At 35.5% G+C, this 26,350-nt stretch overlaps 1 protein-coding gene across 18 annotated transcripts in view; it reads right to left on the reverse strand.

Moving 5' to 3' along the window:
- Window positions 1–26,350, reverse strand: part of GPHN (gephyrin) — a 268,081-nt gene that overhangs the window by 41,994 nt on the left and 199,737 nt on the right. For 7 of the 18 annotated variants that reach the window (XM_059473604.1, XM_059473599.1, XM_059473591.1 and 4 more), the window contains 3 exons: window positions 24,779–24,820; window positions 7,893–7,935; window positions 4,518–4,655 (listed from right to left, as the gene is read on the reverse strand). In XM_059473604.1, coding sequence (XP_059329587.1) covers window positions 4,518–4,655; window positions 7,893–7,935; window positions 24,779–24,820 — 223 coding nt within the window. Of the gene's footprint in view, window positions 1–4,517; window positions 4,656–7,892; window positions 7,936–10,227; window positions 10,291–24,778; window positions 24,821–26,350 lie in introns of all 18 variants that reach the window. The other 11 variants (XM_059473606.1, XM_059473602.1, XM_059473598.1 and 8 more) reach the window with 3 other exon arrangements.

Consider the following 26,350-nt stretch of genomic DNA (forward strand, 5'->3'; position numbering starts at 1 on the left):
CTCAGTCAAGTGGCTGGTACTTTTATGGCATCAGCAAGAGCTTTATTTTTTAGTGTGACATGCAACAGAGTGGAAAATATGTAACCTGGCCCTTGATATAGTGTGAGAGAGAAAGCAGATTTACTACATGTGTGATTAGATGTACAGGGAAGGGACACATGGGTCAGAACTACTGAGACTGGCTTGATTCCAGTATGTCTAAGTAAAAGAAGGGAAGCCCTGCTCATAGCAGAGGCCTGCTCCTAGTGTGCATTGTGGCACTGGAAGGCATTATCCTGCTGAAAGTATGATGGAGTGGGAGAATGCATGATTATTTCTACCAGGAGAATTTGCATGGATACGTGCTTTAGAGATTATGGTCTTTGAGACATACCAAAAAAGAGAAGTGCATAAAGCGTGATTCTTATTTTACAGAAGAGTTAGTGCTGCACACTAAATTGGCAGATTTTGTAAAAAAGTTCACCTACTTGATTTGAAAACGTTCAGCTCCAGTGAAGTGGTATTACAATGAAGATTGTGTTTTACTTATTAACACAAAGTGATTTAGTTAGCAATTAATTATTGTAACTATAACAATATTGTGCTCACATCCTTATGTATCAATTTTCAGCCTGAAGTTACTGTTCATGCTGCATTGCTGAAATAACTATTGCCATGAAAATCTGCTGAAACCTGTTAAAACAACTAGAAAAGCACTTTTGTAATGGCCATTAATTCACCTGTGCAAACCTGCATATCAGTGCCTGCGATACACAATACAGAAGTTACTAGAAAGCTCACAGAAGCTTGTACACTTATCCTGAGTAAAAGAATGCAGACACAGACATTTAAATTATAGCACAGAAAAGGCAGCTATCAAAGGCCTAGTAAAAACACCCTTTCTTCATAGATGCACAAAATCTCATACAAAAGTGATACTTCCAATTTTAGCAGGCATGTTGTGCCTTCATTTTGCTTCTTGTCTACATGAAAAATCACACCAATTAGAGTAAAGTTGAACAGTATGTTCATGGCATACTGCCATGCAATATTTGAAAGGAATAAATGGCTAGCCAGTAATAGGAATGAATTTCATTACAAGAAGAAAAATGTAAGAATTATTTGCTGAAGCAGCCTTAGGCATTTAAAATAAAGCAAGTCAGTAACTAGAGGACAATCTTAAATACCTCTGCAGTCTCTTTTAAGAAAATATTCTAAAAATACAGTTTGAGCCTATTTTGATTAATTGTAATTCAGAAAGATGTTCTGAATTATTTTAATGCCATCAAACTGCCCCTTATGATGCTCATGGCTTTCTGACACAAAATGGAGAATTACATTTAACTCACTTTTCAAAAGTGGGTATTTGCTAAGCTTAGTTGGTGAACCTGGTGCAGTTCCATGAAGATTTGATTTGATTTCTCTGGGGCACAGCAATAAGACATCTTGTACTAGGAAGGGATGGATTTTGTAAATCCTGCCCTGGTAGCACTGCAGTGTGATATGAAAAGTCAATGCTACCAAACCAATGAGTTAGGCTCTTGGACTAGACAAGAGTAAATGTGCTGTTCTCTGGCTTAAGCTCATAAAATGTAGATTGCTTCTGTATTATAATTTTATTATCAATTAAACTTCTGTGTCTTAGTTTCAGAATAATAATAATAATAATCATGTTTAAAAATTTAACCTGATGTGCCCACAGACCTATACTCAGATAACTGCATTTATTTTGAATAAAAGCCTAATTGGGGGCTTCATACCAGATATCAATGATGGCAGGTGGCAAATATGCTTCAGATGCCTTGGGTTTATGACACTTCCTTAAAATGCTTTAGGACAGTCCATTTTTTTAAAATATGAAAGAGGTTAAATTATCTATATGGTCACTGAGCAACACACCAGTGTGAAAGTCATGTTTCAAAAGACAACTTTAATAATTCTCTCCCTTGTGTTAGGAGAGAATAGATAGATCTGTGAGACTACAGCCTACCTTGACTTAATCAAGAATAAAATCAGGTCTGTACCGGATATTTGTACAGAATAACATTCAGCTGCTTTATTTATGAAGATGAATGCTATGAAATATGTTTAGTTTTAACTAAAAAAGTTAAATTAATTAGGTAATTAGGACTTCTAGAATTTTGCATATTTCACTTTCCTTGGAGAGAAACTGTGCTCCTGAAAGATAGCTTAGAAGCTCAGTTGTAATTCAAGACACAAAATCACAAAGAAAACAAACACAGCACAATAGGGCTTTTCTAAATACGGTTTCAGACCTCCAGAACTAAGTTTATACCATTTTCTGAAATTTGATGTATATTAAAAAAAAAAGAAAAAAAAAAGAACCCGTTACTAATTTATCTGTATAACATTATGGTGATCTTTTAAGAACTTCTGAAAATGCATTTCCATCTTGGGATTCGTAGATACAAATTACAAATCTACAATGTAGATTAAGAGAATTGAATTTGCAGTATCACAGACACAGACATGTCCTTTAGGCTGTCTCCTATAGGCTCAATCCTGAAATTTCATACGATATACTTGGACAACACCCAGTACTAAAATAAGCATATACTACTTAAAAAATAAATTGCAAGATAAAATCTTGCTCTACAGTGCAAAAATATGAAGGAATTGTTGGTATAATCATGTGAACATTAAATCAAGAATCTGTCTCTGAACCTGCTCATGGTACCCTCAATCTAATGCTTGGGTTTTGGGTGAGAGGGAAGAGGGTCAAAACTAAAGTGACTCAGCAGACTCAGTTCATTACTTTTGAAAGAATAAGAGTACTAGGAATAACAATATATACATTCTGGACTCAGAATCTTTTATTTTATTATTCTTCTTTTATTCAAAGAAGAATAATAATCCTACAGTACCTTAACTGTATCTGACATACCAAAATAAATATATGATGTGCTTATCAGGGAGGCAGATGCCAGTCTTTCATCCTTTATTTCAAGGTTTCAGGGTTGCATACGCATTTATTTGGACTAAATGTACCCAACACTGCAGCTCATCATATTGTTCACAAAGGGCTGTCTTAGAAAAGACATTTAACTGACAGCTACCCAAAAGGCCCAATAGCTATGCTCAGGCATTTATGCCTTAGTGCCTTCTAATCTGCATGCCATTATGAAAGTGCAGGATGTATTATGCATATTCCTTGTTGATCCAGTATTGGTGCTGTTCTGAATGCAGGGTATGGAGCATTTTCTCAGAAATCCTGCTGCCAAGGCATAGAGGAGCACTGAACTCTGCTTGGAGTCACTAAATGCACAGGTGTGATATTGTATACAGTCTGCTAAATCACTATGTCAATATGAAGACATCTTGAAGGCTTCTGGTAGCACAAAGTTTTGGTAAAGAACATGAAAACTTTGAACTCCCAAGCCAGAAGACAGAATATTCCATTCAGAAACCATTTGTGCCTCTCCGCTGTCTGTAGCACACCAGTGTCCCAAATGTTTTTGCCTTTTGAGGTTTATAGTTCCACAATCTCTTCACTCACCACCTTACTTTTGAACAACCTGGAAGGATCCCTGGAAGAGGTTTCTGCTTCCCTACCTAGTTTAGGCTTACTTGTCAGCATATTTCCTGTCATGGTTTTGTAATGTGCCAAGAACATCTCCCAGATAATGTCTAGGCTTGATGTAAGGAATAGCAGAAGCTTAGGGAGGCACCTAATAGATATTATGAATACAGTATTTCAGGAAGGAGGATAGTTTAGCTGAATAAACATGAGAGATGCCTTGCTAATTCCTTTTAGGACCAGAAAAATCACTTCATCTATTCCTACTTATTCATGAGTATAGATACAGTCACAAAATCATAAAGTCTTATATTTTGCTTGCTGTTTGGTGCTTTTGAAGACAATCTCACTGTATAAATCAAAACCAGTTACTCTTTAATTACAAAGTTTCGATAGATGAAATTTAAAAGGAACTTATTTCAGAAAATGATCATGTAATGTTAGATTAGAAAAGGAATTGTATTTGTGAGAAGAAGAGGAAAATTCTGGAATGACTAGCAGGCTAACTAGAAACTGGAAAAAGAGACTGAGATGAACTGTTGAAGATAAAGACATGGAAAAAAGTGATCTGGAATCAATAATCACTTTGCTTTGATCATTAATCTTGGATTGGAAAGGGACTTAGTGAGAATCTTCCACAGTGAGACAACAGAGGGAACCAATCACAGTAAAGCTTTCAGCTACTTGGCACCTACAAAAGTCCACTGAGGCATGTTCAGGCTGAGTACAATATGTTTCCTGCATGTAATACAAACAGGAAGAAAATAAATTCATGTATTTTATTAGTGTTGCATTACAGATTCCTTCAGGGAGCACCACTGAGTTCAACTAACATTCTCCTAACTTTGAAAGGTTTCCCCTATTACAGGTATTTCCTAAAGCAGTTTCTCCTGGAAAAAGCACTGTTTCAGACACCTCACAACATTAATAAAAGAGAAGGAAGGTTGCCAAATAGAAAAGAAATCATCCTCAAGCTCACAAAGAATCCAATTTAACATACCTCTGTAATTGATGATTTCTGTTCCGAGCACTGGGGTCATCTCCAGGACTGTGATGAAGGCCTTGTCCATAGATGTCAATGGGAATGGAGACATGCGATGTCTTCTTGCTACCTTGGTAATGTCAACAGCACTGTGACCTGCAATGAGAAAGAACAAATTCATGCAGGCTACAGTGAGCAGATTCATATAGTGATGTTCATTTAAACCATTTTACTGAAACTAATCAGCACTTTGGAGCAAATTAAATGAGTTAGTTATCAGTATTGAGCTTTCATGTCTGACCCTGGGAAGACACTGTATTCAACTAGAATCAAGAGAGTGTATGCCCTTAACTGTAGTGAAGAACATACCAGAAGTCTCAATGAGCATAAAAAGATAGGTAAATGTACAACAGAAGCCCTTCCAGGTGATGCAGTATTTTACACTGATGATGATAATCTGAGACTAATTCACTGTTCTATGTTCTGTTCACTGAGTTCTATGAACTCAGGACAATTCACTCCGTTCTGTTCTGCACAAACACATTTCAACATTCTCTGATAAATCACAACAATGGACACTGTGCCAGTGAGCCTACAATCCAAGAGTGAGATGGGACTCCAAAGGTTTGAAAGGAAGATGGAGAGAGTAAAATGAAATTACTGGGCAGTCAAGGCAGCAGACAGTGTCCCCAGGTAGTGGGCATCATACCCATTGTCGATATTTTGTTGTCACCATAGCAAAGTGTTTAAATGTATGATTGGAGTGAAGGCAGTAGGACAACCTAAGAAAGCTTGCTTTTCCTGGGTGTGAGGGACAGGTGGGGAGAAAATATGACAGAAATAGTTTGAAAATGAAACCAACAGTGTGTTTGATTTAATGATACTGAGAGATTAAACAAGGGGACAGCAAGCTTTGAAGGATTTTGGAAGTGAAGATGAGCAACTGAAGAGAGAACTATTGCAGGAATATATAAACAAGAGCAACAGATATAAACTGAAAGATTCAGACAATTACAATTGCAGAGTATCTTGAAAGGATTTACCTAGAACAAAAAGGTATTTATGAGAGCCAAAGTGGATGATGCTCTGTACGTGATATATAATGATATTCCTAAGTAATATAAACTACAGTACAGAAAGCATTAGATAATAGAAACTAATTTTTAATTACATGATTTTGCTTTGCAGTCACTACAAAAATATCTCATTTGTTGCTGTACATGCCTTCAGATTCTGAAAAAAATAAGATCATTGCTTCAAGGGTAGTCTTCTAATAAAAAGCAAGTAAAAAAATAGCACAACAATCATGCAGTCTAAGCCCTTCCTTCAGAAGAGGAGGTTTCTTAATTAATCTATATATACAATACTTGTTCAGCACTAACACATGCTTACCTTTTCATGTGAGACATTGTTCACTAATTATTTTTTGCTATTAACAGAGTAACTACCTTTCAGAGGAAGAAGTAGAGACAAGTAAAACTGCCCACCTAATTCTTCCAGGAATGATTCTGGAAGAAATTCTTTGAACAATCTCTTTGTACGTATTTAGAAGATAACATGATGAAAAAAGCAGGCACTGTGAATTTCTCAAGCACAAATAATTTTTAATTTATTTAATTCTTTTCCTTAAGATAGCAGTTGGCATTTTGAAGAAGAGAGAAACAACCAATGAGACAATTTCTAACTATATTAAGACTTTGCAAACTCAAACCTAACCTTCACATAAGAAAACTAGGGACAAATTATCCAAATTAAACTATTGTAAGGTAAAAGTGTAGCATGGAAATACTGCATTCCTGGTTTTAACGGGGATCTCCCTAGCAAGCTTACATTTCTGAGTTACCATACCTGTTTTTTGTTGACAACATCATTAAAGAGGAAAAGAAAAGCATTTGTGAAATACAGTTAAACTTCCCACACCTGCCTTTGCATAGAGAAAGAAACCCTGCTTTAACAGCACTGTAATTCCAGCAGATTCCACACAACACATGCTGAAAACCTTTTCCTGATGTTTTAAGTTGGAAAATATGAAGGAAAATGCTACGAAAAAACATGTCACAGCAATGAAAGCTGAGGGAATTGTGTGGCAGTGAACAACCTTTATTCTATTGCCACTAGATGCTTTTATTGCTTCTAGCAGTAATTTCACTGCTACTTAAAACTCACTGTTAGCTACTTCAGAAAGTGACATTTCACCTCTTTAAACCTTAAAAAGTGAAAGAATTCACAGGTTTTCAATGCTTTGACTGGTCCCCAGAGAACAACCTTCAGATTTACAAGTCTGTCGCTATTGCATGTCATTTGCTTAAGTCAAAGGTTCTGTTAAAATCTTCTGAGAAATGCATTCTCCAACATAGACTTTTTGGACATCTTTTTTTCCAGCACTAAAAGTAACACCCATTATTTCTGCAAGAAAAGTCAAGAAAATAGAGCCCCTTTAGGTTTAACATTAGCATGGATAGCCTTTATGAAGGAGGGAAGATAGATGCTGGTGTAACTACTAACTTTTCTCTCTCCCATTTCTTCCTACAAACAAATGCTAACACTTATATTAGAGGTATCACAGATTTAAATAGACCCAGAGACAAACAAATGATTTTTTTAAATTGTAAAACTACTAAATGGCACTTTAATTACAAGTAAATGACATTAAACAACTCCTCAGACTTCACTAAGTTATCTTTCACTAATGTGAAATGTCAGATAGATAGCTCTAAAAATAACTACTTATATTAGCTGCACTTTGTACAACAAAATAATCCTCTAGCTTTGAAGCAGCTAATTCAATTGGTTGCATAAGGTAGAAAATTCTTGACAGCCTGCTCTTTTACCACCAAAACAACTTCCTAGTCCTGTCATTATACATATACATGGACATATGGTGGATCAAATTTTAGACTAGAAAAGATTCTCACAACACAAAGAAAAAGATTTGTGCAAATTAAACTAGACATCATCTGGATGAAATGTGAGCTCTTAACCTTTGCACTTTTTGGTTTGGTTCTATGTAATCCCACACTCAAATTCATGTTTAAGTATGAAATAAAAATATGTACATTCAAGTTGAGAATCTCCATTTTCATTGTCTTTGAATGTTAATTCTTGCCCATAAAACCTGCACACACATGATCATTTACAACAAAACATCACAAACAACACAGACCTCCATGTCATTAGAAACACAACTTGGAAGAATAAATTAAAAGGTGACTCTCCATTAATACATGAACACTATGAGCTATTTACAGTTTTACCTTTGGAATGGATTTCTCTGTCTTAAGCTACTAAATTTCTGCTGCAAACCCACTTAGTCCCACCTCTGATCTGACTATAATTTACTGTCTTCTCAGCAGTCCTAGTTTCTCAATAGAGCTAAGAAGTTTCTGCACTTACTTGCTCTGAGGATGTTCTCCTTGCTGCTGCACCTAGACTGGACCTGCAGAGAGAGCACAGAGTCTATGAGCTACAGAAGTTAACAAGAATGCAAAATACAGAGATAAATGGGCAAGCTCCTGGGATCTAAGACAGAGGCTATACATATTTTCAGCAACATTTTAAAATATTTTGCATGAGATAAGTATATTTAAGCAGAAGGGTATATTATGTCAGAATCTGATACAAGCAATTTGATTCCACACCCCTCCCATAAGAAACAAGATGGTCTAAGGACAGTAAGTGAGAAAAATCAAAGAACAGTGCTTAAGATTATGTGTTAGGCATCAGTTTTCAACAGAAAATCCACATTTTCTTATACAGCTGTAATTACAGTAGCTCTGAATCAAGGTCCTGTTTGATGATTAGATAGAATACTAACAAAAGTATATGATCTGATTTAAAATTCTATTGCTAATATTTTTAGGTATTGAGAGTTTAAAATATTTAGTTTCAATTATGTTGATTCTTAAAATGTTTAGTAAGAAATCTTCACAATTGTATAAGCAACACACAACTGTCTAAATGGCTCCTGGATGGAGCTGATAAATTTACTCTGCTGCTCCTATTTGGTTAAAAGAAATGCTATCTTCATTTTGAATTTTGTAGCGGAATTCTACTTTAAAAAGTAACTGTGTGAAAATGACATGGTTTCTCAACAACCCCTCTTCTTTGATGGTTAGCTACCACTGTGCTATTCCAGACAGATTAGTCTGACTACAGGGAAATTGAGCAATTCACATGGGTCTAATATTCTAGTAACACTGGATATTTACAATTCTGTTTACTATGCAGATTTAAAAAAGATTTTTTTAAAGAGTATCAGCCCTGTAAACATCACACAGTTGAAACTTTTAATTCTTCTCAGGTTTGGAAAGACAGCACCATGTATAATAACCTTGAAGTTGCAAGTTTTCAGATGGACTACTGCCAGGCCAGATGACTGAACTGGCAGCACGTGAACAGAAAGCATTTTGTATGGACAAAACCCCAGGTAAAGTAAACTTCACAGGAAGACAAACCTCTGAGATAGTAAGAACTGAATCCTTCTCTTTTTTATTTTATTGACAAAGGTCTTTTAAATTTCAATGAGAATACTAATAAAGTAAAAGTGTGTACATGTAGTGAAAGAAGTGGAATAGCACAGGTGATGCTGAGGGTGTAATTTCCCAGCAGAACATCTGTCTCTGCTGCAAAAGCAAAGGAGTGAATCCAGATTAGCTTTCAGACCTCACTCTGGACTTGCAGTCACAGAAAAATTGCCTAGAAAGTGAATATATATTATCTAACAATTGATGAAGAATAATAAACCCCCAACCCCTCAAAAGCTGTCTTCAGAAAGGAACAACCATTTAAGTCTGAAACAAATGGTGCCCCAGCTTCTAAACCTCTTTCTTCTGTTCCACAGCAGCTTGCCCCAGATAGATAGTCACATAAAAAAGTTGGATTCTACAGTGCAACACAATCTACTTATTGTAATGGAATAACTTATGGAAAGTAATGTTGCAACTTAGAGTGGTTTATGGAGTCCTTCCCTGAAAAAAAACTCTTGTTTAACAAAAACAAACAGAAAACCCCCACACCCTCCCCACTTCCCACCAAAAATACTATACAAGAAAACTGCAAACAAAATAGTAATGATGCCCAAATTTGGCCCAGAGTTGTTTTACCAGATTTCAAAGGCATAAAATGAACTCTCTTTGGAAGAAGTAAATATTTATGTATAATTTACCAAAGGACAATTCTGGACCAAAAAGGTGGGATAATGGCAGGAAAGAAAACACAAAAGAAAGAGAAGCACAGCTTGAGAGGGAGAGAGAAGCAGGATGGATGTGGCAAGGCAGAAGATGGTGTATGCAAAAGGAGACATGGGCCTATGTGTGTAAGAGTACTGTTCAAAATGGAAGAGGCTCTTTTATTTCTCACTGAAAAACATGAAAAGAGAAAATGAGGAATGGACCTGCTGCAAAATAACCAAGCAATTCAGCAACTGTGGAATGAAATTCAGTGAGATAACACAATCCTAAAGAAAAAGGCAAAAAACCAAAAATACAAAACACAAACATTTGAAACAATCTACTAAAACAAACTAAGTAAAATATGTGATCCAAAGGACACAGATAAAAGCTACTAGAGAAGGAGGAAAAATGTTAGCAGACAAAGACAGTGCTAAAGAAGTAAAATGGAAGTCAAGAGAGAGTCTTTCAACAAAGTGGAGGAACAGAAGGAGCCCAAACCCATAGCGCAAAGCAATGTTTGCGAATGGAAAACAGCTCCTTTGAGCAGTAATAGTTACTCTCGAGTTGTAGCCTCTATTCCTCCTCAGTTCATCTTTAAGCCCTTCCAACCTATAGTGGAGCTAGTGTATGGACAAAAACAAGAGATTTATAATGAACAGAGCAGCTGAGATTTGCAGATCAAATCTTCTAATATAAAAAACGTGCTGACAAAGTTTTGCTCTTAAAATGTCCAAATGACAATGGTAACAAAAGACAGCTGGCTTCACATACAGCCTCTCACAGGTCATTTTTTTAATTCTGTGCACACAGAGGACTTCATATTTACTTTTTGATTTCTTACACCCAGCCTAAAGTTTCCATGTTATCACTCACCTGATGGGCAACATATGCAGTATGAGAAATAATTTGCTTCCCACAAATTTTAAAAGCAGCTGTGGAAGAGGAATCCATGATAATAAAATAAAAGGCTTGATCAGCTAGACTTGATCGTTTCCCAACCTATGCTCACAGCTGCAGAATACAAACCATGTTTTAACATAACTGACATCAAAATTACTTATTACATAACACTTCTGTTTAATATGAATTGCACATTCTTATCCTAAATGTTATTTTTAATCAAAACTCCAGTAAAATGATTTTTAATAAAACCCACCAGTTCCCTAACACATACAGTTTTGGCAGCAATGGAGCTTTTTATAAACGGGGTCATGTACCTTAAGTGCCTTTTAAAATATTAATTATTTGTATGTTTTACTACTTTGTTATTTGTGACATTTACAAAAAATCTGTATTCTTTTCACAGCTATTGTTAACTGAGGAATCCATGCTACATTGCATATAGTACCATGACTGACTAGGGAGAATTATTATTAGGAGAATTTACTGTAATTCTTCTCATTCACAGGTAGTTACAGAAATAACAACCTATGGCTGTCTTTTCTTTCACAGGGAAAGTATAGACTTATTGTTTGTCCATTCTACAGTCTCTTGGCTCACAATCTGTCTTAGCAGAAGATACATTGGGCTACCAGCCAATACCATTCCCTTGCATAGTTCAGACAGAATGTAACCAAACCCAAAGCATTCAGTTCACATTACTCTGTATTTTAAACAAATTGGATTTTATTTTCTTGAAAATGTAACTTCATAATGTTGGAATGCAGAGTAAGCTTTCTCCCATAAGCTGAAGTAGTAAATAGAATGTGAAATACAATCCTCAAAAATAAATAAAGGGAATGGTAAAAATAAAGAGTCCTGCTGACAACTTTTATCTATTGGTCATGACTGATCTGAAAAAAAAAAAACCAAAACAGTGGCTGTACTAAATTGGATTAATTTAAATTTACATAATATGTTTTGCTGCAAAAAAAAAACAAGTCTAAAATTTTTTTCAAGAAAAATAGAAAAAGACACAAAGGAAAGGTCATGCTACAAGTGAAAAATTCAGGTGAAAAATAATGAAAAAAGAAAACTGAGAAACCCTTTAACACTCTACACCATGACTGTTAGGAATTGTTAGAGAAATTACTTACCTTTTTAAAGTCATAACAAGATTAGCACAGAGTATTAAGTCAGCTCTTCATTATGGGAGGTACAATTAAAAGCCATTGGTTATAATAAAACAAATTGCTAGACAAAGGTGAAGAGTTTCCAGCCCAATATGAAAAGCTAACTCTTACAGGAGTACATTTGAACTCAATACTACAACATGAAGAACAATTCAGAACAACAACATCAAAACGTGAGTTACCACCAACAGCAAGAGCCCATTTCTCAGGAGTACAGAGCCTGCAGGAGGCTGGCCCATAACCTTTAGCACTTATGGGGAAGCACATTGCTGCACTCTGAGGAAAGCATGCAGAATGTGGAACCACCAGCAGAAACCCAGACATAGGCAGACACAGAGGACTAAGGTACAGCAGCGGGAATGAGTTCGCCAAGCTGTAATGAAGGAAGCAGGGGAAGCAAAGCACAGCAGCTGTTTACAATTTCAGAACTGCATTCTCACTCTGCCAACACCAGGCAGGCCTGAACATGAGGTATTGCACCTACTGCACTTTCTGCTGGTGAAAGGGCATAACTCATGCAGCCTTTCCTTAAAACTTCAGCAGCTTCATGAACACAATGTATCTGCTGGGATGTGGGAAAGTTTGCTGCTGCTGCTTTTGTTCTGCATGTGATTTTTTTCATGACCCAAGTTCTGTACCATATACACTGTGCACGTGCCATTTGAATGGTCTCTGAAATATTTGCCTGCTTTAAACACATTTCAAATTACATGTGATCTGATTTATAACTGTAGGGGTTTGCACAGTGTCTTCTGCCTAAAATACCTTCTATCCTCTAAGAGTGCAACATACATTATTCACTGTCTCAAAATAAAGAGAAAAGAGCAAACTAAACCATGAATAACAATGTCTGAAGCTGCTCTTATAATACTTAGACAAACTGATTTTGGCATGTTATTCTAAGCAATATCCATAAGGTTAAACTAGGAGAAAATAAAAAACCCAATGAAATACATTTTTGATTTCACTAAAAACACTGTGCTAAATCTACCCTGATTTAACAGGATTAATCTATTAATTATTATTAATGATTATCTCTGTTCTCTGAAGAACAGAGAGAATAGCTTTGATTGAATTAATATGGAGTATAAAAATGAAGTTGTTAAAAAAAAACATTCACAAGAATGCCTTGGGTTGGAAGGGACCCTAAAGATCATCTAGTTCCAAAAAAAAAGTGCATCTGGAATTGTTTACTTGACAAAACATTCAATAAGGTATGTGAGGTTTAAAAAAATCCTATTACAACATGCAATCTTCCAATTTCAGGAATCAATTCTTATTCAAACTATGCTTTTACACTGAACTGAACACACAAGGTTTTAAGAGAATGCTTTATGGCCATCTGAATCAGAACTAAACTCAGTTCAAAACAACAGAATGATTTTTTCCTATTATACTGAGACTACTTCTGAAATGGAAAGAAAAATGAGCACAAGGAACTTGATAGTAGCAGACATTACTCATTAACACAATTTTTAAAACAAGCACTACTGATGGTGGGATTCAGTTCACCAGAACTTAAATATGAATATTAAATAATTTGGTATTCCACACAAGAAATCATTCATTGGAGTGTGAAGAAATAAACAGAAAATTATTTCAAGCCAAAATAATTTTAGGAGCAGATTTCTACAACTTATTAAGTGTTATGTTTGGTGGATGGACACTGAAAAAAAGTCAATTTTAAATCTTGAATATGTCACTGTCTTCATCTATACATTACTGAGTTCTCTTTTCTGAGCTTTTTTCTAATCACCTACACTTTACATACAGGTTTATTGAATTTTGATAATTGTTTCCCAGTAGACTATGACCACACATATGGAATCCTATGGTGAGATTAGGGCTCATCCTAACTACTATTCAAACAGGACAGTGGAAGGGGATTGATGAATACACTGTAGAAACAGAAGGGCTGAAGTGGTTCCTTTTATAGGAGCAGTATGCAAAAAAGGTATTATCCAATATTTCAAATAATATGGATTGAAAAGGCAAATAGCAGTTTTCTTACATTAGTCATCTCGCAAGAGAAATTGACATTGTCCTGGAGAGGCAAAATCAAAACATTTATTTATTCTAGAAGAAGATTCAGAGAACTCTTACATGCCAACTAAAATTGCAAGCTGAACACCTCACAATGAGAAGACAGGAAGAATTGTGATATATACAGCAAAAAAAGGGAGATAAAATAGCAAACCACAGTAACCTAACAGGAAAGCCAACTGGCTGCTACAAACTGGCGATATAGGCTTCATAGTTGAGAATTAAAAGAAGCAAAGAGGGATTTCTTCAGAGCAGTTTTAATGAAATGTTAACCTTAGTATGAAAAAAAATATATGAGCTGAATTTTGTGCCCTTAGGAGGGGGGACAGCATACAGATAATGCTGTATGAGTAACACTGGAAAGATGGCACATTTCAGTGATATTTTAGGGGTGGTTCAGAGCTTGTTCAAGATCACACTGCTTTTTGTTCAGAGAAGCTGCATTAATTATAACACCTAAATATGAAGAGATCAGGTATCTTGTATAAGCTAAAGCCCATACTAATTCAAGTCATACACATTGCCAAATTTGTTCACAAACTCCACCATCTATTTCTAAACAGTGCCATCAAAATTCAGGGGGGATTTGTAAGACACAAAAAATCTCCAGAAATGCTGCACTTTAAAAAATGAAACATTCTACTACTTGTGTTACTAATTGTGAACAAAAGATTTTACTTTTTTGAATTAAAATCTTGAATATTCTCCAAATGCCCTGGAAATAGTCTCCAGTTTCAGAAGCAGATAGTGTAAGCAAAGGCAGAGAGAATAAGATGTATTTCCTAAGAGGTTCAAGGGCAAAAAAAAATCCTGTTATCCTTGTTGTTTGCCATAGAAATGGTATTTACTTGCCTATTCTCATATAATTTCACACCCTGGCAATTTGACTGACAAACAACTTCGCCTTATGAGTATGCACTGGATGTCTGAGTTATATCCTATCTGACCAGCTTGAACTCCTTGTCCCAGATTAACCAACTTTTTAAGCTGTTTTCAATCAGATACATTAGTGATATATAGAAAATTCTTTTCCTCAAGCACACCATAAATTACTCTTTCACCCTTGAGTAGTATGGTTGACATTTAAAAAAGCTTCTTTTCTATTACAAGCATTTTGCTTTTCAATGAAATTTCAATTTTTTTTCACATTTTTATTTATTTACCCAGCAACAGCCAATTTCAATGCAGCATTTAAATAGTGAAATATGAACATTACTGAAAAAAAAGGGAACTACTTTTATTGAATTGTATGAACCTTAAAATAAAATTTTAAAATAAATTCTTTATTCAAATGTAGTAAAGTAAAATTGGCAAGTTTAAGTGAAACAACATTTAGGGCAAATCAATGTTATGTGGGCAACTCATTTTTCCTTTGACACAAAGGCATCGTAATTTCATCATAATTATTTTCAGCAGGGTTTCTGCATAAGACAAGGCTACTTCATTTTAATCTCCCTGCTCAAAGATTAGTTTCATGTTTTACTTACTAAACATTATTCAAACTGTCTGCTAAATGGGTAATTATTTAATTCTGTATAGATTTCTCTGTTTGGCTTGGTTCTACTAAACAAAACCTTATAATATGCACAAAGGAATTTATTTTTTGCAAAATCTTTGTGAAGCAGGGGGATGAGTTGATTTTAGAAATGGGAAACTGAGACCTAGAGACATCTAGAGTAAATTTAACCTAACGTGCCTACAGTAGAATTGCAGAGATTAGATCCTGAGTAGCCATTTATTTCAACTGCATTTGGAATGTCCAGTATAGAATCACAGAATAATTTGCATTGCAAGGGACCTCAAAGATAGTCCAGTTCCAGCCCCCTGCCATGGGCAGGGACACCTTCCAGTAGACTAGGTTGCCCAGAACCCTGTCCAACTTTGCACACTTCCAGGGATGGGGCAACCACAACTTCTCTGGACAACCTGTTCCAGTGCCTCACTACCCTTAACACCTCATGTGAACCTGCCCTCTTTCAGCTTTAAGCCATTTTCCCTCATTGTATGAGGGGAAACATGCCACTGTTAAAAAATCTCTTTTCAGCTCTCTTGTGGTCCCCTTAGGAACTGAAAGGCTACAAAGGTCTTTCTGGAGCCTTCTGCTCTCCAGGCTGAACAGCCCCAACTCTTTTAGCCTGTCTTCACAGGACAGATGGGATCACCTCATGGCCTTCCTCTGGACCCACTCCAACAGATCCATGTCCTTCCTGTGCTGGGATCCCAGAGCACACGGGATCCCACCAGAGCAGAGCAGAGGTGCAGAATCCCGTTCCTCACCTGGCTGCACACACTTCCTTGGATGCAGCCCAGGATACAATTGGCTTTCTGCGCTGGGAGTGCAGACTGCCAGTGTGGCATGACATGAAAATCAAATAATATGTGTCTCAAGAAGGACACACAAAAAATGAATACTCCTGAAAGTGCTGCAAGATGTTTTTCCAGCAAGAACAATTAAGTCAGCACTAATGTGGAGACAGAAAGTGTGACAGAGGCTTCCTTGGCACCCTTTCAGGCCTTTCTGCTCCAGAAGGAGGAGTGATGGAGTCGCCATTCACCACACCTGCTACTGCTGGGAAATACAATTTCATTTTCTTAATATCTAGTTATTGTCAATATCTGAATAAATGTCAGTGAGGAATTGGCAGAAGCATGTTTGGAATTTTTAGCATTACTGCTTCTTCTTCTATCTGCTTCTAGGCCTACAGCCTCCATCCTTTTGATCCAAGGTCTGTGGAGCGAAAAAGCATCTCCCCACTAAAGTGTGACTCAAACTTGTAGGCTAACAAGGCTTACAATACCCATCTCATGCTTACAATCTGGTCTTCCTGAAGGCTGACCACACTGGTAACATTCCTTGTATTCCTATGTTAAAGGAACATGAGCACATGTAAACAGGAACAAAGCAATCAAAATCATAAACTCTGTTCTGTGAGTCTGTGGCTTCAAAAGCCACCAATCAAATGAGCAATGCCCAAAGAGTCAGAAAAAGCCACCCCCCAATTTCTTATATTTTTTAAAGCATCTTTAATTTTCACCTTTTTCTTGTTGGTGTTTACCAGAAATTTTGGTTGGAGATTTTTATAGTTATTATCACTCTAAAGTGAATGGTTGGACTACTTTTTTAACTACATGAGCAGGAACAAAACATGTTTCCCCATGTAGTGTAATCATATCTTCTGTACTAGCATAACTTCAAAGAAGTTGATTTTAGGTAATATTTTTATTTGAGCTAGGAAGATTAAATTTGAAGGCCTTCAAGGACAAGAGCCAAAACTAGTAAACCCAGGGTAACAATAATCTTATATCTGGTGTATGTTATAGTCTCTCATGTATACAATAGTCAGTCAAAAGCTCAGACTTGTACACTTTAAAGTATAAAAATAAATAAAGCTCTTTAAAGTTTAAGATTCAAACTAGGGAACAACAGCTGTAAGAAAAATAAATCTTCATTTCATGAATCCATCTGAATAGTAAATATCAGACAGGGAACTTGCTATATGGAGAGGTAGATTTCTGCCTTTGAGCTGAGACAAATACAGACTACAGTCCTCTGAGGAGAATCCTTAAAGTGAAATCAGAATAATCATGGATGAATAACATGAAGAATTCAGAGTATTCATAAACTACAGTAAAGAGAGGCTAGAACTGAACAAATCTTGCACTAAAAACTATTATGAAACCCAAGTCAGAAATTATTTTTCAAAGTAAACAGAAATGCAAAAGAAGAAAGGGGATTTGCATTTCTGATTTTGCTTTGAGCCTCAAAGGCTCAACTGGATAAGATTCTTTTAGTGTTGTCTTGAATTTGGCAGTCTGGATTGCAAGGTCCAGCACAACAGCAATCAGGCTCTCCACAGCAGATATGCACCTGAGAACACAATAATAATTGGGCTGGGCTTGTAGCAGCACTGAATTTTGGAAACTCAAAGATAACAAAAGGAAATAGAAAGTACAGTGAATAAGGACATTCATTCTGCCCTCCAGTTCTTAAAGAAACACCAACTTTATGGCAAGGTGCTTAGCAAAAAAAGTTGTTTCCACATTAAAAGCAGCATTTGAAAAATGGGAAAAACAGGAAGATAATTTAGGGAGCGCTCATAGGAACCCACTGACATTTGAGCTGTGCATTACTGATACTGACACTGCTGTGAATATCTAACTTGATTTCCATGTATTTAAACAGACTGCCCACTAGAGAAAGATGTAAATTAAATCACAATTGTGGCATTTTACATCAGTGATTTCTCCAAAAGCTTTAACAGCAGTAGAAGCTTTCCTCTACTTTAATTCATTGCTATTTCAGACTTTAGACTAATTTTTTTAAAGATTCTATTACTGAAGCTGACTCTTCAGTTAGATTGCTTCGTGAGCTGGAGCTAGAGAACAGTTACACTAAGTGTTATTACTAGTGAAACAATGCAAAATAATGTCTGGCTTCTCATACAAGTTGATTTAAGTAGTAAGCAAATAAATTCTAAACACTGTATGCTGGTAAGCAGCACAATATCGGAATTAAAAAGAAAACAGTGGTTCTCTAGAAAAAACCCCTCACAGTTATATATAATCAAGCCAATTTTATTGCCATACAGTCAAAGGTATGGTATAGCATAAGAAAATGGATAAAAATCCCTTTGCTTAAATAGACATATTTGCAGTGAAATAATGGCAAGACTACCTTTGGAAAATGTGAAGGAGCCTGTGCTATAATCAAACAAAATAAAAATTACATTGATAGCTCTTTGGCTTGATCTAATTTGTTTCATAAAGGATTGCACATCTCTACCGTAAGGCAAGGTGAAACGTCTTCCTGTTTTGTGGTACAAGAAACAAGGGAGAATAAGAATTAAAAATCGAAATGTGAAGATTTGTCTTGAAACAAAAAGTAGAGAATTTTAAATTCCACATGGGGAAGGACAGAAATTATTTATTTGCCCTTTTCCAATCAGAGCTGATAAATGCAGCTCTGGAAAGCATTTCACCATAACAAAAATCAACAAAAAGTATTACAATTTTGTTAGGTTGAATAGATAAGGTTTAAGTCAAAATCTGCAACATTAAATGAGATGCTGTTCAAAACCCTATCTTTTACCACTCTCCCAAATGTTAGTTTTTTTTTTGTAAATTAACTTAGTGCTTGAACTGAACTTATTAGTGCTGAATGAAAGTGCAAAATGTTAATATGAAGGGATAACTTTATTTGGCAGAAGTCAAAAGCTAAGTACCATGCACAGGGAAGGCGTAGGCTTAAGTAATATTTTACTTTTATTTTGAATGTATGAACTAATAATGGATCTAATTTGAGATTCAGCAATGGCTGAGTAAAGATAAATAGCATTTAAAACACAAATATAGCAACATTGTTTAAAGAATTAAAAAAAAATCTGATGTCATTAATCAAGGTTATTAATGCATACTTTGATCAGATTATTGCAATAACACACTGTCCTTCCTGATGTAACTTTGAAATTTTGTTATACTCTATTCTTATATGATAAAGAGAACACTAAAGATGTTCATAATCTTAATCCTAAACTAATCCTAAAATCATGAATGAAGACAGCACTAGCAAAACTATTTTCTATGAATAAGGAAGATCACCTTTTCCATATATTTTTGTACTTTAATGTGCATTGAGGAAACTGTGCTTCTCTAAAAGTAAGAATTTGAATTAGTTATTTTTTCTTAAGCATAGAGAAAGGTGGTACTGCTAGCAAATCAAAATGCAATCCTTTAAATGGCAATTGCCAAATAGAAAGCTCTGAGTTCTTGCTCATGTTCAAAAGAGAAACACCTATAAATTCTAATTTTACTTAAAGACTCATTGTTCTATTTGCAGCTGAAAAAAAAATAACTCAAAACCACAGAAAACCAGGAGGAGATAGTGACAACACATTTGGAAAACCCCCAAATGATTATGGGATTGTTATTGGCTCTATTGTGTTCATTTATTTCTTGGAAAAACATTATTTCAAATTGGAAAGAGCATCTCTATAAAGTATATGGGATTCCTAAGGCAACAAGATAGGGAATCTGAATTTAATGCAGTAATTTCTATTCAATGGCTCAGTATATTTTTGTATGTCAGAAGTAATGAACCAAGTTCTCTATCTACTGAACTTCTACATAAAATCAGAGAAAAGAACAGGGGACCTGCTTACATTTACTCAATTTGGGCTATGTAGAAAAAATTTACAACAGATACCAACAGGGAACTTAGCATCCTATACCTAAAACTGAATTCAGGTTCTTTGCTGGTGGTAAACATCTCCTCCTAAATGACCTCCTGGTCAATCAGCACTGCCTTCTAGTCAAAGTAGTCTAAGCAGAAGGAGAACCAATTCCTTATCTGGCTTTAATTCTGAAAAACAAGATTCAGTTATTTACAACATTTTGCAATGTACACTATATAAAATACTTTAATTTACAGCACTTAAAAATCTTCATGCGGTCTCAGAATGGTCTTCTGGAGTCAACTACCTATTGCAGAAAATAGTCTTTCCTCTTGTTCTCTGAATACTGCTCCTTAATTGCCTGTACTGGTGACCCTCAATGAGATAATACAGGTCCCTGCTGTGTAATTAACAATGATAATTATACAATTAAATCCCCTCAATCAGAATGCAGCCAATACATTTTTCAAACCTATCTTTATAGAAATAATATTCTTTGAGGGAGAGAGAACTAACACAGTATTTTGCAGATCTTTCACAATAAAAGACAGCATGTTCTAAGCACTCAATGAGGCTAAACAAAACACATGAGAAGCTATGGGCCTGAGTGTCTTCCTCTTTGAAAGACTTTATTATTTGGAAAGAAGGGAGTAGCACTGCAATAAACATTTTGTTGCCACTATCCTTCCAACAAGCAGATCAAGAGGTTTCCTTCATTACGCTTTTAGCCAAACACACAGCACATGCAAAAGCCAGAGGACAGGGAGAGAGAGGGAGCGAGAAACTGATGCTAATAGAAAGTTTGAGATACAAATGAGAATAAAAAATGGTGCCACTGCATAACACTAACTAAATGTAATTTTATAAATAAGGAGACTATGGGTCTTTATTGAATAATCTGTCTAATTTACATTGTGAATATTTTTGAGATTCATGCTGATGTCAGAGTAGTTCTAAAAATTTAAGTGAAGCTGATTTGATTTAATATCGTAAGTGAACTACTACTATTTAAAAATAAACTATGTTTTGTGACAACTGAATAATAAGTAAATTACATATCTATACTACACATACCATACTGTGCATCTGTTAAGTCATCATAAGTCCTAATTAATAATTTAACTCTTAGATAAACCATTTCAGTAGTCCTGCTAATATCCACAAAAATTACAGGCATGAAGCTAACTGGTTTACATCAAGGATGAAAAATTTCATCACACACTGTGAAATTTAAAGAGAATATAAACTTATATTTTATCATCATACCATTTTACAGAATTAAAGCCTTACTTCTCTTGACAGAAGGAAATCTCTTTTTAAAAAACTCACTTCAATTTCACTGAATTGTACCAAAACCAAGATGTCATTACAGACACGTGGAATTGTAAAGGGGCTCACTGGGGCTAAGAGTGTGTATCATACTCCTATGCCATAATGTCTGCAACTCTACAAACCTCTCTGTACATAAAAGTAAGTAGAAGTTTCTAAAATCTTCCTGCCCATTACTCTCAAATAGGCATCACCTGACCACATTTGGAGTTCCACTTATGCTACTGGTGACTATAAAAAAGAACAGATGAAAAGAAGCTTTTTCTAATTATTGGACTCTGAGATGCAAAATAGCCTCAACAAGGATGTTTTCTATGAACAAAACAGGCAGCAAATTCTACCTCAAATACTTCACAATGCAGAATACACAGGTCCTGTTTGGCTTCTGCTGGAAGATCTTTTATTTCTTCATTCAAAGACCTTCTATGTGACAGGAAATCATTGATAGTAGATTGACTTTCCTTTTTTACAATCTGAGCTCTACAAGTGCCAGTTAATCCAATTCCAGACCTTTTCTCAACAATTAAAATCATGACGAAATTTTATAATTAATCTAATACATCTATTTCCTGAAATGAGATTTCAGAAATCATTTATATGAGGTTATCTCTTTCATCTTTCATTGTACCTTTGTCAGAAGGCAGGTTCACCTGAAATCTCAGCACTGATTCCATTTCTCTTGCCATTTTGTTCCAGGTATCCTCTGAAGGTCCAAAGCTATCTGATGATGACTCAGATGCAGAAAATTAGGAAGCTCTTAACTTGGTGCTTTAAGAATTAAATTAAGAAAAATATTTCTTTGGAATAAGAACCACAGAAATAAATGTGGACACAAAAAACCCACAGAGATCCTATCAGAAGTGTGGTTCTTTTTTCCCCCAGGTTATGAGACATTATGTAATACACCATTAATAATTTTCTTCCCATGATCAAAATTACTGACAGGCTTCAGGAGTTGATTTAACAATACTTCAATTCAGGAGATTTTCTATCTCATAATTTAGAAGTCAAGATGTTTACTCATAGTATCCTTTCCCATTTTCTAAAATAATAGAGGATGATGTTGAACATTGTTTGACATGCATCCTGATATGAAGCTGTATTTTTGAATGAAGAGCCTCTTAAAGATAGAAACTAGACTACAAATCCTTTATGGACCCCAGAGAACTTCCAAACCCTTCCTGCCTCTTCAAATAATTACAACTTCCACAGACATCTTTAGTTTCATTGCTTTATAGCTTTGGCTCTGGTTAGGGGTTTGCATGTTCTGCTGAAAAACACACAGGGTGGTAGTCTGCCACCAGAGAATAATGTATCCATATTTTTTATACCTTGTGCTTTTCATATCTTGTACTGTGTGTTTTGTGAGCATGAAATTCCGATCAGCTACTGCATCACAAAATCTGGTTCAGCAGACAGCCAGGCCATTTGTAGTTTAAATATGAAGATCTTGCCTTTGGATAGTCTAAAGGATGAACTGCTTGCACAGTCTTGCAGTGCCACTTTGATAGTCCAGATAGCAGATTCTTGAGCACAAATTGCAAGGCAGTGATAGTTTTGGAGAAGGCAAAATGTTTTTGGCATCTGATCAAGCAGGAGATCCATATATGCTGACCAGTCAGCAGCTGCAATATGCCGGTTTGTGCTTCTGAAGACAGTGATCCCTCCATAAAGTGATGGACAAATGGCTGAAGTTCCAGGCAAAGCAAGAAGACTCTAACTTCCCTAGAAGTGTGTCCTGGTTTGGGACAAATTTGGAAAGGAACTTCCAAAGGGATGTCTCCTAAAGGGCAAAATTCAGCGGCCCTTCCCCTCATCCTTTTGGGAGAAAAAACTGCACTCTTCTTCTCCCCCTCACTTCACTGTAGGAACGGGGATACAATTCAGCATCATAAAGTCACCTCAGGACAAAGTGACTTATTGACTTCATCATGTGTAAGAGCATGTTCATCACTTTTGCTGACATGAACTATGAAATGCCTGCTGATCCACTCCTTTTTCTTAATTTCATTTAGAAAATCAGAAGAATGGAGTGAGGATGGCTTCTGTCTTGCACCCATAAGCACTAAACTTAATTGCTTGTTCTGGTGTTAGCTTAGAAAAAAGTGGCTTTGTATGCACATGAGTCTAATATAACTTATTTATTCCATATTGGTGTTCTGATGATAATCATGATAAAAACAGTAAGGCTTTCATATAATGCAGTGGTGAGGAACAATGAACTGCAGAATACATATTAGGTGCTTTTAAGAACATGTACCTGATTATTTTTAAAACTACTTGTCTCCCAGTAGAGCCAGACAGATCTGACAGAAAAACTGGTAACCATCTTTCTTTTTTAAGAACTGTTCTATTACATCTTTTGCCTATTCATAGACTGAAACTATAAAAACCTTTTAGTACTAAGGATAAGGAAGTGCAAGGAATGATTACTTGAGAAGCTGAAACTTTTGAGAACAAATTACACACACAATCAGCAAGGTAGAGATCTTCCTGCTCAGGGACAAAGTGATTGAGTAGGTGAGCTCTTTATGTTTGCATTTTTTATACTGCTCATGAATATAACATCCAGATCAGGTCTAGAACCTGGCCCACAGTGCGAGGTAGAGCAAACTGTTAATTTCTTATGGGATCTTCTCACCTTTAAAGGATTCTTTTAAAATACAGAATAAATAACTATATGTGTTCAAGACTGATTCAGCATAGCAGGAAACCTTAAGTCCATCTTTTGATACTCATCCATTTATCAACTATAATAATATGCTGAAACCTAATCTTTAAACAGCAGGCCAAAATTTTACAGTATTTTATAAACTTTGTTTTATCCCATGATGTTGTGAATTCTAGTTTATCTTAAGGTATTTCTTCTTTCTTTCCCCATTCTAATTACAACTGAAAGCATTTTCATTTTTGATTCTTGTTAAGATGGTACTATACTTCATTTTAGAAGACCATCATGAAGCTGATACAAAAGTATTTAAAATGGTACATGCATTTTGTCAGGTAGTGACTCGAGCCAGAGCATTGGATATTAATAATGAATTTCTGGTATCATAAACCCACCTATATCTATTCAGGTAATTAGCAATCATAACCTGATGGCCATCTTTAGAGTACTTCCAGTCTCACTGTCCGAAAATGGGTCAGACTAAAAAGTGAAGCATTTTACAGCCTTGGCATCTGTAAATTTGTTGTTTTTACTTAATGCAAGCGATAACTAAGTATGTTTTTATAAAATCATTTATGCTTATATGCTATGTGGTAGTTGCCTAGCTACTGGACTATACATCATGGTGGTCTCAGACTGGGTACAGTGATTTTAAAACCACGCTAAACATGGTTGCAGATTGATCATGCAAAATCTGCCCCCCCAGCTGATTTTTCCCCACTTGTGCACAGTGCAATGCAAAAAAAAAAAGAAAAAAGTAAATAAAATCAAAAAAGTGTGATGGGTGAGCAGGTCGACTGTGTGAGAGAACACGTGCAAAGTATACCTCAGAAACACTATAGGTGGATGAGCACGAAGGGAGTCGAGCCTGGTTGTGCAGTGGGGAAAAGAAAACATTGTTAAAAAAGAAATGGTGGCACAGTAAGGGTCTCAGAAGGTTTTCTGTATAGGTGGTTCCAGCACTGAGATAGTGGCAGGGGGTTCATAAAGTTTCCATGACCAGCTATTTCAGAAACTTCAAATTTATGCCTTTTAAGGTGGAAGCTTCTTTAAAAGGGGGGAAAAAAGTACTCTATTTGAAAATAATTAAAACTAAAGATGAATCTGAAGACAAATATAAATTCTTGGTCCTCTAGATACCTGACAACACTATATTTAGGACAATAAGGTATTCTAGGACAAAACTTTACTGATCTGTTTCATTTAAAAGTATTAGTCTTTTTCTAACTCTACAAAGGACACAATCTTATGGGTGAAAACGCATAAGAGGCTGTGAATATCTTTATGTGTTGACATACCAAGAACCAGCATTTTGACAAGGAGGTTTTTCTTCAATCTCACTGCTCTAAAAACCAGAATAACTCACAAAGCTCAATGACTAATGGCCACATATAGGTCAGTAGAAACCTGCAGATTAGGCCCCTAAGCAATGTCATGTGTGTGGTTCTTGAGGGACTCTGTCCACTGTCAAGAGCTTTCAGTGAAAGTTAACACAAGTTAATTGGTAACCTATAGTTTTATTTATTGCTTAAGACACATTTTGTCTATGCATGATACCCATTATTCCAAACTATTAATCACTCAGACATAACTCGAGTATTAAAAAAAGACTCGCCAGTAATTTATAGAAAAATCCTTTCTTTAGGTGAAATATTTCCTGTTTCACTGTCTGAAGTAGGAGTAAAAGCAGCCTAATAAACAAAATGTAAAAAAAAAAAAAATTAGTTCTTATAAATGTACAAAAAATCATGTCTTGATTTTTTTCTAGGGGTAAAAGAAATGAATTATCAGAAGCGTTAGCAAAACTTCCTTCGACTTAAACTGTACAGCAGTTTGGTTACATTTGTGGTAAAGATGAATCCAGCAAGGATTTTCACACAGGTTATTAGTGACCACTTCCTGACTTAGGTATATGATGGACTGAGCAGAGGACATAGTATTCATAGAAGTTTCTCAAGAATATTTTTCAGTTTCAAATGTGTATTTCATATTTTTTCATTGAAATAGAAAATATCATTTCCAGGAAATTTCGACAGTCACATTGGTCTATGCTAATTTGTGTCTCCATTAAATATACAACTTTTTTTCTTCCTCAAAAAATTTTAATACTCCAAAAATATTTTTGCTCCTTTCTGGCATTCTGTATTTAATTTGCTCTTCTAGATAACATTGCTAAGGAAATTTGAATCCCACACACTCAGAATTTTCCTCAACTGATAAAATGTTTTCTTAAACTGAGATGAGTTGCAGAAGGATTAAGACAAAAATAGAAAATTCCTTCAACAAACAGCAAGACTGAAAAACACAGTTTTAAGAAATCAACTGTTATTCTTAACAGTCTCTTTCATAATTAGAGAAAAACAAGAAAAAAGAAAGATCTTCTGACACAGCAAAAAAT

The sequence above is a fragment of the Ammospiza nelsoni genome, chromosome 6 (assembly GCF_027579445.1).
Source record: "Ammospiza nelsoni isolate bAmmNel1 chromosome 6, bAmmNel1.pri, whole genome shotgun sequence".
NCBI classification, from domain to species: Eukaryota; Metazoa; Chordata; class Aves; order Passeriformes; family Passerellidae; genus Ammospiza; species Ammospiza nelsoni.